At 41.6% G+C, this 18,948-nt stretch overlaps 1 protein-coding gene across 1 annotated transcript; it reads left to right on the top strand.

Annotated features, from left to right (window-relative positions):
- The first annotated feature begins 1,696 nt into the window (after positions 1 to 1,696).
- LOC145390638 (small G protein signaling modulator 3 homolog) lies at positions 1,697 to 14,126 on the top strand. Its single transcript, XM_080265430.1, has 16 exons — positions 1,697 to 1,852; positions 2,260 to 2,431; positions 3,589 to 3,687; positions 3,818 to 3,981; positions 4,794 to 5,004; positions 5,879 to 6,009; positions 6,684 to 6,917; positions 7,316 to 7,410; positions 8,386 to 8,528; positions 8,758 to 8,908; positions 9,411 to 9,537; positions 10,466 to 10,576; positions 11,694 to 11,861; positions 12,404 to 12,546; positions 13,260 to 13,364; positions 13,875 to 14,126. The coding sequence occupies exons 1-16, from the start codon at positions 1,705 to 1,707 to the stop codon at positions 14,124 to 14,126; spliced, it is 2,454 nt and encodes an 817-aa protein (XP_080121556.1). The 5' UTR covers positions 1,697 to 1,704.
- Positions 14,127 to 18,948: the final 4,822 nt, after the last annotated feature.

Raw genomic sequence — 18,948 nt, 5'->3', positions numbered from 1 at the left:
AGGACTCCCCATTAGACACTTTTTTTTAGCTTATGGTGTAGCAAGATGGCTTCACAAACTTAGTGCTTGAAAAGGGTCTTAATTGTTTCTGAATGAGTGCTAATTTTGCGGATTAATTATAATTTTTAGCAAACTTTCGAAGGTAATCAGTATATCAGAGAATAAGCTCGGCTATACTGTCAGTTTTGGGTTGACAGGAACAGGATAATGGTCAGCAGGTGGCTTCAGGCAACTAAAGGCTTTTGAGATTTCATAGAGATCTGCAACGGAGCTGAGAAACAAACAAAGCCACGTCCCTTGTTATTTTAGCAATTTTATCCTCATGCCAGCCTTCAGTTAAGGTAAGAATTGATATGCTTTAGTTTTCCGGCAAGGTGTGTGTCCTTAAGAGCCATATGTTAGTCCTAATATGAAGAATTAGTGGTATTTTGGACATGCGAGGTCGGTTCCAGCTGTCACCGCTACTCCTGCACAGACGATTACAGACAGTTTATTATATATTTTACATTATTTTTGCCATTGATTCTACAGTAATGTAGGTCAGTATATACTTAATTCGCTCCTTTTCTTCGTTTTTTTTTTGTACGCGTGAGATGATTTGATGATGCGGTTGTCACGAAGGTGTTTTGAGATACTATGCGATGATGTAGTACAGTAATTCCTACAGAACAGCTAATAGCCAGAATACACAATTATCCCTTTTGGTTTGGTTAGATGAAGTTAGTTCAGTATCTTATATCACATTTCCAATAATCTTTAACCTTAAATGAAATCACAGGACAAAAACAAGCTGGTGTAAATGAGAAAGCTGCCCAAAAGTGAAGCTCAATAAGTAATGTCAAAATACCGTATTGATCGCAGCTTGCAGAAAAAAAATTGTCTTTAATCTTCCCTCATTACTTATAATATGGTACTGATTTGCCAGTTTCCCACGGCTTGCAATATTGAAGTATATGGAAGAGTTTTTTAGAATACAAAGCCTACATAGTATATCATGTAATGAGAACTTAGGTCAATGCTGTATTTACTTGTGCAGGCTGCCATCATCCTTTTGGGGAACAGGGAAGGGGTTAAGGGATGTTTGAACCACCAGACATCTTCACTGCCTGGTTACACTGCTGCCACCACATGAAGGCATCCCTCTCTGGTATCAAGCACCACCTATAGGCTGTCTGTCTATCTATTCCCAGATGCCCTAATCCTGTAAGGGGTGGCCACAAACAAATCGCCTCCATGTTGCCCTCTCCCCTGCCATTTCACTGCCCTGCTCCCATCTTAGACCCCCTTCTCTCATATACTGTACCTCTCCTCTCCATCCCTCCATTTCATCCTTGGCCTCCCCCTCCCTCTCGCCCCCCCTTCACCTCACTCACATACTCTCTTCTCATCAGTCTCTCACTCTCCATCTTCTCCACATGGCCAAACCTATAGTACACTAACAAATTAATGGTTGTTCAAAGGTGCTACACTGCTTTTACTGTAGTTCAGCCTAAACTTGCTGTCTTTCCACCAAGTGCTGAGTTATACCAGTAGGTTAACACTAGAGTATGATGCTAGTCACAAAGAAGTGCTGTAGGAGGAATGTACACCAGTCTCATCTTTCTGTGACGTCAATCTGTGTAAAATTAGCAGCAGAATTATGAAAATCCGAGATGAAAGAGCTGTAATTGTTGATGTTGTAGTGAGGCGCGTCCGGTGCTAGAGATGGAGATAGCACGGTCGCTGTTCGGGCCGCGTGCTCCCGAGGGTTACAGCGACGGCACCACGGGGGTCCGAGTGGAGACAGCGGCCGACCCTGAGGAGGAGAACGATGATGTGTTTCTGCCTGATGCTCCCGAAGGATTGAGTACAGGTGCGTTGATGGGGTGTGGCTTAGAGGTGATGTGGTGTGGTGTGGTGTAGGAGTGTTCTTTGTGGTGTGGTGTGGTGCGATGTATTATGTTGTGTTGTGGTGTGGTGTACAGTGGTGTGGTGTGAAGTATTATGGTGTGGTGTGGTGCAGTGTTGTGTTGTGTGGTGTGGTGTGTTTATTTTTATGAGGTGTGGTGTTGAATTGTGTATATTTGTGTGAGTAATGGTGTGGTAGTATTGTAATATAACTCTCTGACACCCCTTGATCATTACTACAAGTAGTATTTTGGCTACATGTGTTGGTAGTGGTAGGGCAATATATGTGGCAAAAGAGAGAGAGAGTGTAGTGTGTAAAATAAGAGTCCTCTAATACTGTACCTAATAATTCCTCATATTAAAACACTGCAGGTATCTTGACTGGGTGTGTTGGCAATGGTGGTGGTGGTGGCGGCGGTGGCAGTGAACCCAGCGCTGGAGGTCCATTCTCGGCCATCACCCCGTCTATGTGGCCGCAGGATATCCTCACGCGCCTCTCACACACTGACACGCACACTGACCCAAACCACCAGCCTGATTATAGGTGAGGCACTGATTGTTTTTTTTATTCATTTGTTTTTCCTTCCTCTGTTCAGATATTAACAAGAAAACAAAACAAAAAAACAAAACATAACCTCTCCTGACCTCATCTAACCTAATGTAATTTTTGCTAACAGTACGTAACCTAGCCGGGTCTGACCTAACTCTGACTCAGGGAAACTTGCCATGTCTTGTCCTACCCTACCCTACACTGGCCTACCCTTTCCTGCCTTGCATTACTCTATCCTTTACTGACTTACAGTACTCCTCCCTTCTCTTCCCTTTCCTTCACTACCTTGCCCTGCCCTGTCCTCTTCTCTCCTCTCCTATCCCATCCAGTCCTATTCTATCCCATCCCATCCCATCCCATCCCATCCTATCCTATTTGGTCCTATCCTATCCCATCCCATCCTATCCCATCCCATCCCATCCTATCGTATCCCATCCCATCCTATCCTACCCTACCTTACCTTACCTTACCCTATCCTACCCTACCCTACCCTTCCCTACCCTACCCTACCCTATTTAGTCAAACCTAATTTAGTCTAAATAACCACTTAGAAAACTGAGCCCTACTTTAGTATTTTATAAGCTGAGGAAAATCAGTGCTCCACAAAGTATTAAATTAGCCTGTATAATAAAAGATTGAACAGTGTAAAATTAGTGGTTTGATCAGTGAAAAATAAAATGAAGGCTTAGTGAAAAATGAATGAAGGGAGATTTAATTAGATGTGGAAAACTGCTACTCAAAAGGATAGCATGATATGGAAAGTAATTAATGGAGCTATTGATGATGATTGATGATGATTAATAGAGCTGGTAGAATGATAAGATAGGAAAGAGAGGAATGACGATGATGATGATGATGACAGTTATTAAAGAGAGGGATGGTAGGATGATAAGGTAGGAAGGACAGGAGGGATGATGATGATGATGATGATAATGATAATGATGATGATGATGAAGATGATGATAATGACACTTAATAGAGAGGAATGGTAGCATGGTAAGATGGGAAGGACAGGAGGGATGATGATAATGATGATGTTGATGATGATGATGATGATGACTGCTAAAAGGAGAGATGGTAAAACCAGTAAAGATGTGTTGTAATACCCTGTCTCATTGGAGTGTTGTTTCTAAATCTTGTCATGTTTGTAGATTTGATGAGTTTGGCTTCCGAGTGGAGGAGGAGGACGGGCCGGAGCAGAGCAGCAAAAAACTCCTTAGTCAGCCGTTCCTCGAGGACCCACAGCACAGGTAAGAAGTGTAGCAGGACCTAGTGTTTGAGGTGTAGGTGTGGCTCAGTTCCAGCAGGTGAAAATACACTGGCACTAGTATACAGTATTAATATTCAGTTGTACATTTTTATTTATTGATTTTTTTAAAGATTGCAGTGGATAGCATACCTAGAGTTCAGCCACAGTGAGGAGGTGGGGGAGCTAACGTGGGAGCATGTGTCAGTCAGGCTGCCACGCACAGACAAACTCCGCACCATGGTTCGCGCTGGACTCCCGCACTCCCTTCGACCACAGCTCTGGATGCGACTGTCAGGTACGTTTGAAAGATTTAATTAATATTATTGTGAATGGCAGCGTGGCCCATTGCATTGGGCAAATTTGGGCTGTCTGGACATTGCTACTCCTAACCCTGCCCTAGCATGGGAAAGGAGGTCTGGATGATGATGATGATGATAATGGTGATGATGATTATTGTTATTATTATGGCAGTTAGCCTCAAACTTCTGTGGAACAAACACCCATGTCCCCAGCTTATTTGCGAATTGGCCCTGAAGAAAAACTGCTGAAAAAAATGCACGTATACAAAGTAAGGACAATACTGGAAAAAAAAAATAATAATATTAAATGTGGCCAGGGAGGTATGCAGTCTGTCATTGAGCTCTGACCTTTTTGCCATTATTATAAATACATCAGAAAAATAAACATTGTGTGGGTTAGATATGCACACCCCTGGAGCATGGAGTGACTTCACCACACCAGGCGTATTGGTGGATCATAAACATAGTCGGCTGAGTGCATGCCAGCAGATGCAGGTGGCAGTGCAAGATTTTTATATTTGCGTATTTCAACTTGCAAAATAATCTTTCTTCACAGTTTATTGGTGGATGTTAAATATGAGGAATCGGTATTTTTTTTTTTTTTTTCTCCCAGGCTGTCTCTTTTGTGTTTCAGAAAAATAGCCTAATTTTATATACTAGAGATGTATTACAAGAACACCGTCAGGCATCTAATACTAAAGCTGTTAAAGCCTCAGTACCAGTGCACTAATGACCAGCAAGCAGAGAGAGAGGGAGAGGGAGAGAAAGAGAGAGCAGATTATTGTATGACTTCATTTATCTCCCACAGGTGCACTACAAAAACAGCAACAGTCGGATATCTCGTACCGTGAGGTGGTCAAAGCCTCGAGCAACGACGCCCTCATGACCAGTAAGCAGATAGAGAAGGACCTGCTGCGTACCATGCCCACCAATGCCTGTTTCTCGCAGCTCACCTCCACGGGCATACCAAGGCTCAGGCGGGTTTTGCGTGCCCTGGCCTGGCTCTATCCGGATATTGGGTACGTTTGGTGGCTTTGTTTATAACGCACACATACATAGATGCGTGTGTATACGGGGTGCACCATGTATAATGCAACGTGATTCTGGTGTGTTTTGGGGATTGCTGGGTCAGGGTTGTGAGTGTCTATGTCTTCTTTTCTTTTCCCATAACTGTTGTCTTCCTTTGTGGTGACTTATTCTCTGCTTCCATTGATATTAAGTAGGTTCAGGGGTTAAGACTTGGTTTTGCACACACACACACACACACACACACACACACACACACACACACACACACACACAGTAGGTTTGAGTTTTGAGATTCTTCATATGCATGCACTCTTAAATACAAACTCCTTACCATCCACTTGCTTGATGTAGTGCTGCCTTTAGGTGACTCTGCACTGAGTAACAAGCCAGATGGTTTCCTGTAAATGTACTGTACTGTTATCTGAACTAACTAGCACATGAACTGATTAAATTTCCCTTGTACTGTACTCCCTCTGTGTACTAAGCAATTAACACATGTACCACTCCATTATTGTACTCTTTTTTGTACTAACAGACCAGCAGATTACATGCCTCTCCCATACTGTACCCTATCCTTGAACTGACACCTAACAAACATCTTCTAAACTAACAACGTATCCCTCTTGTACCATACCCTGAACACACAAACCTTCTAAACTAACTAACAACATGCCCCTCTTGTACCATACCCTGCCCTGAACTAACACCTAACACACATACCTTCTAAACTAACTAACAACATACCCCTCTTGTACCATACCCTGCCCTGAACTAACACCTAACACACATACCTTCTAAACTAACAACATGCCCCTCTTGTACCATACCCTGTCTTTGAACTAACGCCTAACACGCATGGTTCAGGTACTGCCAGGGGTCGGGTATGGTAGTGGCGTCGCTGCTGCTGTTTCTGGAGGAGGAGGAGGCATTTTGGCTAATGTGTACCGTTGTTGAGGACCTCCTGCCGGCCTCCTACTATTCCTCCACGCTGTTGGGTAAGCCGATGGTGGTGGGGGTGGTGAGGTAGGGGTTGATGCGCTAATATTTGTGAGCTTTTCTGTACTGTGTCACCTGATTTTGTTATGTTTTATTTATTTATTTTTCCATAGCTGTCTCTGCCATTATCATCATTATTGTTACCATTGGTAGGTGGGGGCACTCACCATCCACTCACTCGATGTAGTGCTGCTTTTGGGTGTCTGCCCTTTCCTCACCTCCATCCTTTTTTCCTTCCATCCTCTTCTGTCTTTCTTTCCTTCATTCTTTCCTCATCCTTCTGCTTGCAAGTGACATTACACTCCCTCTTCTGTCTTTCTTTCCTTCATTCTTTCCTAGGTTATATCTTTCCAATACCCTGCAATATGGATGTCCCTCAACTCCCTTCCTATCCTCTGGCAGGAGAAGGGTGGACTGTAGGAGAAGAGTAACCAGCTTGAAGTCCACTAGGTTCATAGTCCCTTGGATTTATGTCTGGATGAGCCTGGGTACACATAATTTTAAGATAATTTTCATCGTCATCCTATGTTTTTTTTCACTGACGTGGATGATATTTGTGAGGTGTATAGTCCCGGCCTCCTACACTCCTCATGGGGCAATGTAGGATTGGATGATGAATGAATGAATGATAATGTAGGTGCTGTATACACTACAAGTAACCCTTAACCAACAGGTGTACAGGCAGACCAACGTGTTCTGTCTGCTCTGGTGGCCACGTACCTGCCTGGCGTGGAGAGTGTGGTGCGGGAACACGACATAGAACTCTCCCTCATCACCCTACACTGGTTTGTCACTGTCTTTGCCTCCGTCCTCCACACCAGGATACTCCTCAGGGTGTGGGACCTGTTCTTCCTCGATGGATCTATTGTGCTCTTCCAGGTCACCCTCGCCATGTTGAAAATTAAAGGTGGGAGTTTGTCTGGTACTTTCTGTCTCTCTGTGTTCCTACCTTTTCCGGTCTCCTTATTAATTATCTTTTCCCCACATATTCATTCCTTGTTATATCCAGTTGTTTTGACAGTAATCCATTTATCTGTCTGTTTATCTCTTTATCTATTTTCCATCATTCAGGTACTCATCTTTTTCTTTCTTATATATCAGTCTATCTATCTATCTGTCCCTCAATCTATCTATATTTACTTTCTACATCATTGTCACTCATCTTTATCTTTCTTATATATCTGTATCTATCTCTTATCTAAACCTGGTATCTATCTATCTGTCTATCTCTCTATCAGTCCTTTTATCTGTCTATCTATATTTACTTTCTCCATCATTCTGTCACTCATCTTCTTTCTTCCACAGAGGCAGAATTACGAAGTCTTGAGAACTCAGCACAGATTTTCAACGCTCTCTCGGACATTCCTGGAGACGTGGATGATGTTGACTGTTTATTTAAGGTCAGTGGTCTGTCTGTCTGTCTGTTTATCTATCTGGCTACCTTTCTGTCTCTCTATCTCTTTATCTGTCTGTCTCTCTTTAGCTCTGTATCTGTCCATCTATTCTGTTAATTTGTCTTTGTGTGTCTGAGGTGGTTTGGACATGTGGAGAGAATGGAGAATGAAAGACTGACTAAGAGGGTGTATGTAGGTGGGGTGGAGGGAGGGAGAGGGAGGGGTAGACCGAGGATGAGGTGGAGGGATGGAGTTGAGAGGTATATGAGGGAGGGGGGGGTGAGTTGGGGGGAGGGGAGTCAAATGGTGGGTGACAGAGTGACTTGGAGGCGTTTTGTCTGCGGCCACCTTTTGCAGGATTAGGGCGTCGGGCTGTAGATAGATAGATAGGTAGTGTCTGTCTATGTAGCTGTCTGTCTAACTATCTGTCTCTTTCTGTAGCTGTCTATGTAGCTGTCTTTCTTTAGCTCTGTCAATGTCCAGCTGTTCCATTCATTAGTCTGTGTGTGTCTGTCAGTCAATCATTCTATCTTTCTGTTTGTCTGTCTGTCATTTTGTATATATGTATCTGTTCAACTGTTACTTTCATCCATCTGTCTGTCTGTCTGTCTGTCTGTCTGTCTGTATCTATTTGTAACTATCTGTCTGTCTGCCTCTCTCTAGCTATATCTGTAAGTGTTCAAATATTTCTATCCATCTTGAATTTGGCTCTCTCTTGTATTTTGTTTTTCTCTTGGAGGGAACTGTTATTGCGGGCTCATGGTCTTTGGTTCCTTCTTCCTCGCATTAAAAAAAAAAAAAAAATTGTTTGTCTGTGTGTGTTAGAGAGAGAGAGAGATAAACTGTTTCTTCTTCGTCTTCTTCTTCTTCTTCTCGTAGGTGATGGAGAGTGTGTGTGACAGCCTAACTGACTGAGAGTGAGAGAGAGGGAGAGGAAGGGAGGGAGAGAGGAATAAACTTTTCTTCTTTTTCTTCTCGTAGGTGATGGAGAGTGTGTGTGGCAGCCTAACTGAGGTGATGGTCGAGACGCACCGACGCAAACACCTGGCCTACCTCATGGCCGACCACGGGGCTCTCATCAACCCAGACCACTCCACCAACCTACCCAAGCAGCACCTTAATAAGTAAGTTTTATACCAGTGTAATTTAACCTTGCATCCTGTAAACTAATATATACTAACCCTACCTAACCTAACCTAATTTAACCTTGCCTTAACCTTACCTTACCATGCCTTACTGTACCTTACCTTACCTTACCTTACCATACCTTACTGTACCTTACCTTACCTTACCTTACCTTACCTTACCTAACTAACATAACATAACGTACCTAACCTTATGTTACGTGTGCAGACGCCAGGTAAACAAAAACAAGTCCATGCTGGAGACGATACTGTTCGGTGAGGACAAGAACAGCGAGGATCTCCGCAACAAAAACATCCGCCAGACTGAACTGCTGGTGGATCTGAGGGAGGCCATACTGCAGGTTGGGCGGCACTTCCAGGTGAGATGGTCCGTTCGTTTCTTGGGGAGCTATGGAAAAGGTACACTAGGGTAGAGTGAGATGGGTAAGGGTGGGTTGTGAAGCCTATGCCCAGTTAGGGGGAAAAAAGAATAAAAAAAGAAGTGTTGATAAATGGGTAGAAGGGAGTGTGTTTAGAATAAGGTACAAAAAAAAAAAGAAAAAAAAAAAAGAAAAATGACAACTCTTATAGTGCCACCTTCAGCTAAAGCCATTGTGCCATAATTGCAGCTATAATTTCACTTTAACTTGGTCCAGATTTTCATTCTTTTTCTGTCTGTTTCATGTAGCTCAGAGGCACAGGAAGACAAGACTACAGTTCAACATTCTTTCCATAGCACTTCTTCATGACAATCATTGACGTATTAATCTACTAAACTCATCATTCAAGATAGCAAGATAGTTATTTTAGGCCGGGTTAGAGTAAGGTCAGTGCAGTACATCCATAATCACAATACCTGTAATTATTATTTTTTTTCATCAGGGTGTGGAGCCGAACTTCACATCCGCCTGCCTGGCCCCAGACTACTCCTTAGCCTCACACGGACACGACCTTCCGAACTTCCTGGCCACGGCACGCTCCAGACACCGCAGGGCAAAAGCACTGTTAGGTACTGTGATAAAAAATGTGTGTAGTTTTGTCATTATCATCATCATCCGGATCTCCTTTCCCACCTTAGGGCAGAGTGAGGAGTAGCAATGTCCAGACAGCCCAAATCTGCACAATCCAATGGGCCACGCTTCCATTCACTCATCATTCAAACCCCCGGAATCCTGGCTCCATCAGATATGCTAAAAACATTCACCACGTTCTGTAGCATCTGTAGTTTAGTGTATCACCCTATTGCCAGATGCCTTTATCTCATGAGGAGTGGCCAGATAAATTGCCTCTGTCATCTTGTCCTCCTTCTTCAGTGTAGTTAACTCACTATGCTCACTCTGTCCTGCATTGGTGGAAGAGTGGTGTTTCATTTCAGGCTTATTTCTCCGTAAGCTTAAATTTTAGGGTTTTAAAAGAAGAGTTTATAATTGAAATAGTGAAGTTGTTTAGTACCGAGTTTCATTTAAATTTTTTCATTATTAACAGATACACAATGAAAGTCCTATAATCTGAATCGCAGGGGACCTAGGGACTTTCGGACTATTGTTTTTTTTCGGATTATTGGGAGGGACCTTTGAAAACATCAGAAATATGTACATGATCATAAACTAAACACTTAAAATGATATGGATAATTGTTTTACTCACGGGAAATGCACAGAAATGTGGATGAATGGTTGGAGGCAGGTACGTCCAAGTCCAAGAGCAGGTCCAAGCCAGATAAATCCTTAGATAAAGCCCTGGAAAATTTGAAAGGAGCCCAGTGAAATTTAAGAAAAGCCCAGAAAAACAAGAAAAATTTTGCCCTGACAAATTTGGAGTACAGTATTGGGGTTTTCGGATTATTGGTGGTCTGATTGGAGGACTTTAGTGTCTTGTGGTTAGTCTGAGGCGTCCGAATACTGAATCACTCGGTATTAATAGTGTTGTGGTTTTCAGACTTTGAGCGGCACGATGATGATGAACTTGGCTTCCGGAAGAACGACATCATCACCATCATCTCCCAGCGTGATGAACACTGCTGGATAGGAGAGCTGAATGGCCTGAGAGGTGAGGCACACAGACAGACAGATGTATGAAAAGACAGACAGACAGAGGTGGACATTGGAACAGACAGACATAGAAACAGTTAGACACACATGCATAAAGACAGATAGATAGATAGGCATGGACAGGGGAACAGACAGACACAGAAACTGATAGATATACATGTAGGCAGTGACTACACACAGACAGCCAAACAGACAGACAGACAGCCATGTAAACAAACAGATTAATAAGTAGAATATCTGGTTTAATTTTAGTGTGGGATTTGAACACGTGGGTAGGTGACCATACCATACATATTCAGGCCTTTGGTTCCTTCTTCCTTGCATTAAAAAAAGAATAAAATAAAAAATAAAAAAATAAGCTGCATTTTGAGGGTCCTGGAGTGTGGCTGATTTATTGGGCGAAGGAACACAATTTTCTCGTACTGGGAAGTGACCCGCCCCCACCTGGTGCTTGATGCTTGGGTATAGGTGTGGAAGCTGTTTGGAGTGTGTGGTGAAAAGTGCCTATGGTGGTTGTATTGGAGAGGCTGTGTGTATGGTTGAGGGAGTCAGTACTGTAATGCCTTCAAGGAAATGTCAGCATAGATGGATAGGAGCAGATTGACAGACACATACATACATATAAATAGACTGAGAGACATACATATATATATATATAAAAGTTTGGTAGACACATGCATACATATAAACAGACTGACAGACACAGACATATATCAGACTGACAGACACATACGTACATATAAACAGACAGACAGACACAGACATACATATAAACAGACAGACAGACACATACATACATATAAACAGACAGACAGACACATACATACATATAAACAGGCAGACAGACACACATAAACAGACTGACAGACACATACATGCATATAAACAGATAGACACACACATACCTATAAACAGACTGACAGACACATACATGCATATAAACAGATAGACAGACACATACATATAAACAGATTGACAGACACATAGATACGTATAAACAGATAGACAGACAGAAATATAGAATGCAAAGTATGGAAGTTTAGGAGGCTCAGGAATTGACAGGAGATTGAGTTGAATGGATGTGATGTGTAATAAAAGTGCCTCTCCCTCCGTAGGTTGGTTCCCGGCTAAATTCGTTGAGATGCTGGACGAGCGCAGCAAGGAGTACAGCCGGGCCGGTGACGACGCCATTAATGCCATTGTGACGGACTTGGTGCGGGGAACCCTGTGTCCGGCGATTAAGGCCATCCTGCTGCACGGCATGAGGCAGACGTCTTTGTTAGGTAAGGGTTTGTTTTTTTGTTATTATTTGTTTGTACATTTCTTTATCACACTCATCTGAAATGTCGGGACCAACTGCCTAGCCCCGGGCTCCGACTCTCCTCATGGGGCAACGTAGGATTGGGTGATGGATGGATGGATGGATATTTCTTTAATTTTATTTCTTATTTGATTTAATTTTGGTGTATGATGATGGTGATAAGTTTATGTGAAGCTACAGAACGTGGTGAATGTTTCTGGCGTATCGGATGGAGCCAGGATTCCAGGGGCTTGAATGGTGAGCGAATGGAAGTGTGGCCCATTGAATTGGGCAGATTTGGGCTGTCTGGACGTTGCTACTCCTCACTCTGCCCTGGGGTGGGAAAGGAGGTCTGGATGATGATGATGGTGATGATTGTAATTGTACACAACTTTATTTTTATTTGTGATTTGATTTATTTTTTATTTATTTTTTTGTTGATGATGATGATGATATTATTATTATTATTATTATTATTATTATTATTATTATTATTATTATTATTTTTATTATTATTATTTGCAGGGGGTCCATGTCACCCGTGGTTGTTTGTGGAGGAGTCAGCAGGTCGTGAGGTGGAGCGGGACTTTTCCTCAGTGTACTCGCGTCTGGTCCTGTGCCGAACCTTTAGGCTCGACGAGGATGGCAAGGTGTTGACGCCGGAGGAGGTGAGGCCGTGGCAGGATGGACATTTTGATTGACTGGATGGTATACGAGTGATGGCTGTGTGAGTTAGGAGGAGGGCAGCGTGATAGGGGAGGACAGGGTGATGTGGAGGCCATTTGTTTGTAGGCACCCCATCTGGGATTGTGGTGTCCTGCTCTAGATAGATGGGTAGATAAATAGATAGATAAATGAGTAGATACTATAGATAAGTAGATAATACTGAAGGAATTGAGTATGCCTTAAAATTTGAAACCAGTGACTGTACAGGGAAATTTAAAGCACACAGAGAGTGCATACCTTCACCATTGCCAATAAAATTTATGATTTCTATCAGTCTGTCTATTGCCAGACGCCATAATGATTTACTGCTTGTAATTCCACTTTCCTACCAGGCGAATACTTTTATGGTCTCACATAGTCATTTAATTCTATGGTCATGGCCTACCCTGTTACACAGTCTCAGAGAGTGCAAACCTCCATCAGCCCAGTAAAATTAATGACTAATTCCTGCAACCAGACCCATATCCACTGAAATATCTAATCAGCTCTTGCTAGACCCACTGCCCACCTGTCCATAAGATTTAACTGAAGTCCGATAATTTTTTGAGACGCCTTGTACACAAACAGATACAGGTGAATACATAAGTTTTGTCCAGCATCATTGGCAGAGGTAATAATGTATGAGTCGGAAGAACTAACTGTTGTAATGTTGCAGCTGCTGTATCGGTGCGTCCAGGCCATCAACATGAGTCACGATGCCGTACATGCACAGATGGATGTCAAACTGCGCTCCCTCATCTGTCTTGGCCTTAATGAACAGGTGAGAGAGAGTGAGAGAAAATTATTGAGAGCCAGATTTAAAGATCTGTTCATATCAAGAGTAATAGACAATAGAGCAATGCTTTTATTTTTTTTAACTTTACGGGTGCTGCATCTCTGGCTGGAGGGGCTGTGTTTGTTTGTAGTTCAGGTGTAATTTCAATCATTCTTCAGTCCATTAGCATCATTTCAATCATACAGTACTTCTGTAATCACCAGAACCTACTACCGTCACTGTCACCATTACACTTATCTTTTCAACACCATTACATTTATCCTTTTGGCACCACTACATTTATCCTTTTAACCATTACATTTATCCTTTTAACACCAAGGATGAGATGGAGGGATGGAGTGGAGTGGTATATGGGAGAGGGAGGTGTGAGTTGGGAGCAGGGCAGTGAAATGACAGGGGACAGGGTGACATGGAGGCGATTTGTTTGTGGCCACCCCTTATGGGATTAAGGCATCTGGCAATAGATAGATAGACATTTATTTTTCCCAATCCCAGGTGCTACATCTCTGGCTGGAGGTGCTGTGTTCGAGTATTGACGTGGTGGAAAGGTGGTATCAGCCGTGGTCGTTCCTGCGTTCGCCAGGCTGGGTGCAGATCAAGTGCGAGCTGCGGGTTCTGGCACAGTTCCCCTTCACCCTCAACCCCGACTGGGAGCTGCCACCCCCACCCAACCAGGACCAGAGGCCGCTGAGGGAGGGCGTCAGGGATATGTTGGTGAAGCATCATCTGTTCTCCTGGGATCTGTAGAGAGAGGAGAGAGAGAAAGGGAAGGGAAGGGAGAATTTTAGAGAGAGAGAGAGAGAAGATCAGGGATGTGTGGGTGAAGTATCATCTGTTATCGTGGGATCTGGGGAGAGTGAGAGAGAAAGAGACAGACAGACAGACAAAACAGACAGAGAGAAGAGGATTAGGTATATGTTGGTGAAATGTCTGTTTTTGTGGAATCTGAGAGAGTGAATATAGAAAACAGGAGGTACAGTGTTTGAATTTTTACTATCTCAATTTAAGTACAGTAGCAACAATTCTAGTCATTATTATTATTATTATTATTATTATTATTATTATTATTATTATTATTATTATCATCATCATCATCATCATCATCATCATCATCATCATTATTATTATTATTACTATTATTATTATTATTATTATTATTATTGCTGTTACTGTTCCTATTGTTATTAGTAGTAGTAGCAGTAGTAGAAGTATGTGCTCTTATTTATATGAGTAAAAGTGTGATTGGATGATGATGATGATAATTATTATTATTATTATTATATGGTCTTCTTTATATGGGGCAAATTCTGGGATTGAATGATTATGTTGATGATGATAATTTATAGTGTATATATGGAGTGAAGGAGTGTAAGTGAATCGGTATAACTAAGTGTCTTCTTATGATAGCGTAAGGCGAGTCAGCTGATAGATACATGAACAAGTAGATAGAAAATAGATAGGTGAACAGATAGATACATTATGAAGATAGATAGATTGTAAAAAGATAACTAGACCTATGGATTAAATGCTTTGATTGTAAAATATAACACAGATTAATATGGGTAGAAAATAGATAGGTAGATAGATAGGTGAACAGGTAGATAGATAGATAGCTGAACAGATAAGTAGATTAATAGGTGAACAGATAGATAGGTAGTGAAAAGATAGCTAGGTGAACAGATAGATAGATAGTGCAAAGATAGATAAGTGAACAGATAGATAAGTGAACAGATAGATAGATAGAGAAAAGATAGTGTGGTGAACAGATAGATAGATAGTGAAAAGATAGCTAGGTGAACTGGTAGATAGATAGATGAGAAGATAGATAGTCAGTGGAAAGAGAGAGAGGTGAGCAGATAGATTGATACATTAAAGTGAAAGATAGGTAGTGAAAAGATAGGTAGATAAACAGATAGATAAATTAAGAAGGAAGATAGTAAAATAGTTAGATAGACAGTAAAATAGATAGATAGATTGCAGGACTAAATGCTTTGTAAGGGTGCCACACAAGCTGAGTCAATACCCGTACAATCGGGGACAAAAGTAACTGGTACACTCTCACTCTTTGGCTGGTTGTATTTGGCTTCCCTGATGTGGTAAAGGGAAAGATTTATTTATTTATTATTTTATGTATTTATTTTTTTACTTGTGCGTCTGAGTGTTTGATAATTTGGCGGTATTTCTGTATTTGTGTATTATTTCTGTGGAGAGGACGGAGGATGACATTTGGGTACGGAAAGCGAGAGGTGTGAACATCGGGGGTAGGGTTGTGAGAGGCAGACTGAAAAAGCCCTGGAGTGGTCTTCACGCACAGTTAGGAAGGTTACTAACACCTCTTCCTTACCAGTTTATTTCTGATTCTTCTCCGTTACTGTATTCTTGTGTGTTATTCCTGCAATCTGTGCTGTTATTAAAAAGACATAAGGATGTGGATGTGATAGGAAACGTTATGAGGAACACACTGAGGTGGTTTGGCCATGTGGAGAGGATGGAGGGTGAAAGACTGACAAAGAGGGTGTATGTGAGTGAGGTGGAGGGGGGAAGAGGGAGGGAGAGGCCGAGGATGAGATGGAGGGATGGGGTGGAGAGGTATATGAGAGAGGGGGGTGTGAGTTGGGAGCAGGGCAGTGAAATGGTGGGGGACAGGGCGACTTGGAGGCGATTTGTTTGTGGCCACCCCAAACGGGATTAAGGCGTCTGGCAATAGATAGATAGATAGAAGAAGCAAAACACGGGATATTAATGGGTTGTTTGGAAAATAAATACTTAAGGAAGAGACGTTAGGGAGCCTTCTTACCTGATGAGAATATGTGCCTTGGAACAAGGTCAAGAAGTGTGACCTCGGGGATAAGGTACTGAATGGGGAGGCCGTCAGAGATCAAGCAGTGTGGAGAGCTGCCATTAGGTGACCAAGGCCATTGCATGCAAGCTTGTTGGAGGCTTTATAAATGACAGTGAACGCATGTAAGCTTGTTGGAGGCTTTATAAACGATGCTGAACTTTTGTATGCTTGTTGGAGGCTTTATAAACGATGATGAACTCGTGCAAGCTTGCTGGAGGCTTTATAAACGAGGACAGATGCATGCAAGCTTGTTGGAGCCATTATAAACAACCTCATGTATGCCCCAAAAGTGATGATTATATATAAGTACTGCCAGCCTAACAGTGAAAGTATGGGAGGTTCATTTGTCCACAGTTGTACATCCAGCATCAGCCTGAATATTGTTGTGCCTGGGTAAATGTGTCCTTTGTGCCATCTCATGTGATTTTCTGTAAAGGATGGGGCAGTTTTGTTACCCCCTCTCCTCCTTCTGACCACTTTTTTCCCACCATTTTTCTTTTCTTTTTTCCTTTTCCTAATTAGATGAGTGAATGAATGAATTACTGTATTATTATTATTATTTTTTTCTTTTCTGGCTGTCTTCAGATGTTTTATTCCATTTAGGAGTGACTGCTTAGAGTGTGACCTCAGGGATAAGGGACTGAATAGGGAGGCTGCTAGAGATCAAGCAGCGTGGAGATCTACCATTAGGTGACCAAGGCTGACACATGCAAGTAGGTTGGAGCCTTTACAAACTAGATGAGTCTAAGGTGTAGTTTTTGTTAAATTTTAGTGATAATTTTTTAAATGAAAGATAGAGTTGGTTAATTTTCACATGATGGAACTGGGCTAGTCTTATAACCTGAATTCTTAGTCATGTTTGTTTGAAATTCAGTGAGTTAAGAGACAGGAATGAGTCTCCTTGGTTACTAGTCAAAATAGCCCTCCAGTTTGACTACACCTGGCCATCAACTGAGCTGGAAATGTTTCAGATCTTGGTAAGGTAAGAGTAAATATAATATGCTGTTTTTATGCTAACTTGGCCCAGATTTTTGTCCATTTGCAGATTATTTCACATAGCTCGGTGGAGAAAAAAGACAATGCTGTGGCTTTACATCCTTTCCACGGCACTTCTTTGTAATTAGGATTATTTTCTAGTGTTAATCTAATGTTACGCCTCAACATTCAAGATGAGGAGAAGACAATTTTCGGCTAAGTTAGAGTAAAAAGAGTATAGTTTGAAAAATATGAAGACAAAGAAAAAACTGAATAAAAAAAGTCATTGAAGAGGTAAAGAACACACCTTTTATCAGTTCCGAGAATACAGTCATGTTCTCGTCAGTTTTATGCCAAGTTGGAGTAAAAAGAATATTGTTTGAAAATATGAAGACAAAGAAAAACTGAAAAAAATATGTCACTGAAGAGATAAAGAATACTCCTTTTATCAGATCCAGGAATACAGTAATTTCTTCTTTGTGGATACGGTTTGTAATCTCTGTATTTTTAAGATTACAGCCATGATCTTGGTGTTAAAAATAGACCTAATGATTTGCTGTATGTGTTAAGAATGCAACCTCAGTCTCTCATGCGTACAACTCTGTGTGTTTAAGAATACAAATGTGATCTCCATTGCTAGGTATTATTATTATTACAGTATTATTATTATTATTATTATTAGTAGTAGTAGTAGTAATAGAAACAGTACCATACAGTAGTAGTAGTAGCAGTAGTAGTAGTGTTATTATTATTATTAGATTAGATGATGAATTATTATTGTTATTATTATTATTGTTTTTAGTGTTATTACCATTACATTAGTATTATTTTTATTATTATTATTATTATTATGTGCCATTCAGCCAAAGAGGTTAAACAAGAAATGTACCGGTACATTCAGATCTTGCTATGTGTTAAGTACTAGTCATACGTCGCATGAAAGGTGCCATAAGGTGTTGTTGTTAATGTTGTGGCTCTAAGGTGATCTAAACATGAACCCAGTGGACTGCAGGCTGATATTGCACTTGTCCACCATTCTCCTTTTGGAAGATAGGGAGGGAGTTGAGGGATGTTTGTATAACCGGGCAGGGAGCCAACTGGATACATTTAGTGCCACCATGTGAAGGCATCCCTCTCAGTCATTAAGGTGTTGTTGAATGTATGTTTACCTAATTATCAAAGCCGTGGTGTCGTTGGATGTATTGAAGTGTGTGTGTGTGTTATTTTATTATTTTTATTTTTATGTTTATTGTTTTTCATGATATGTTGAGTGATATGGGTGGCATACATTGAAAAAAAAAAAGTTGCTGTATTTTAACTTTCAGGAACTGGACATGGATGTGTATATTATGCTTTATCGTGTAATAATTTTAAATGGCTTCTCAAATTAAATGTAAATATTGATAAAACGGTGATTTTTTGCCTGTGAACCTGTGAACTGCTGTTATTGTTAGGAGAAATACATTGAGATGGTTTTACCAAGTAGAGAGGATGGAGAGTGCATGTGAGTGGGTGGAGTGAGGGGGAGGGGGAGACTGAGGATGGAATGGAGGGATGGAATGGAGAGGTATATGAGAGAGGGGTGTGTGAGCTGGGTGGAGGGTAGTGTGATGGCAAGGGACAGGATGACATGGAGGTGATTTGTTTGTGGCCACCCCTTATAGGATTGAGGTGTCTGGCTATAGATAGAGTGATAGTTGCCCCTGGCTGGCCTAAATATCAACCCAGTGGACTGCAGGCTGAAAATGCTCA

Source organism: Coenobita brevimanus, chromosome 15 (genome assembly GCF_032717465.1).
Source record: "Coenobita brevimanus isolate Jiangsu-jjx chromosome 15, ASM3271746v2, whole genome shotgun sequence".
NCBI lineage: Eukaryota > Metazoa > Arthropoda > Malacostraca > Decapoda > Coenobitidae > Coenobita > Coenobita brevimanus.
This window is presented reverse-complemented; position numbering and strand designations above follow the sequence as displayed.

Coding starts and splice junctions, on each gene's coding strand:
- LOC145390638 (XM_080265430.1), top strand. CDS start 1,705: ATGGAGATAGCACGGTCGCTGTTCGGGCCGCGTGCTCCCGAGGGTTAC. Junction 3,982..4,793: donor GCTCTGGATGCGACTGTCAG/GTACGTTTGAAA, acceptor TATCTCCCACAG/GTGCACTACAAAAACAGCAA. Junction 8,529..8,757: donor CCCAAGCAGCACCTTAATAA/GTAAGTTTTATA, acceptor TTACGTGTGCAG/ACGCCAGGTAAACAAAAACA.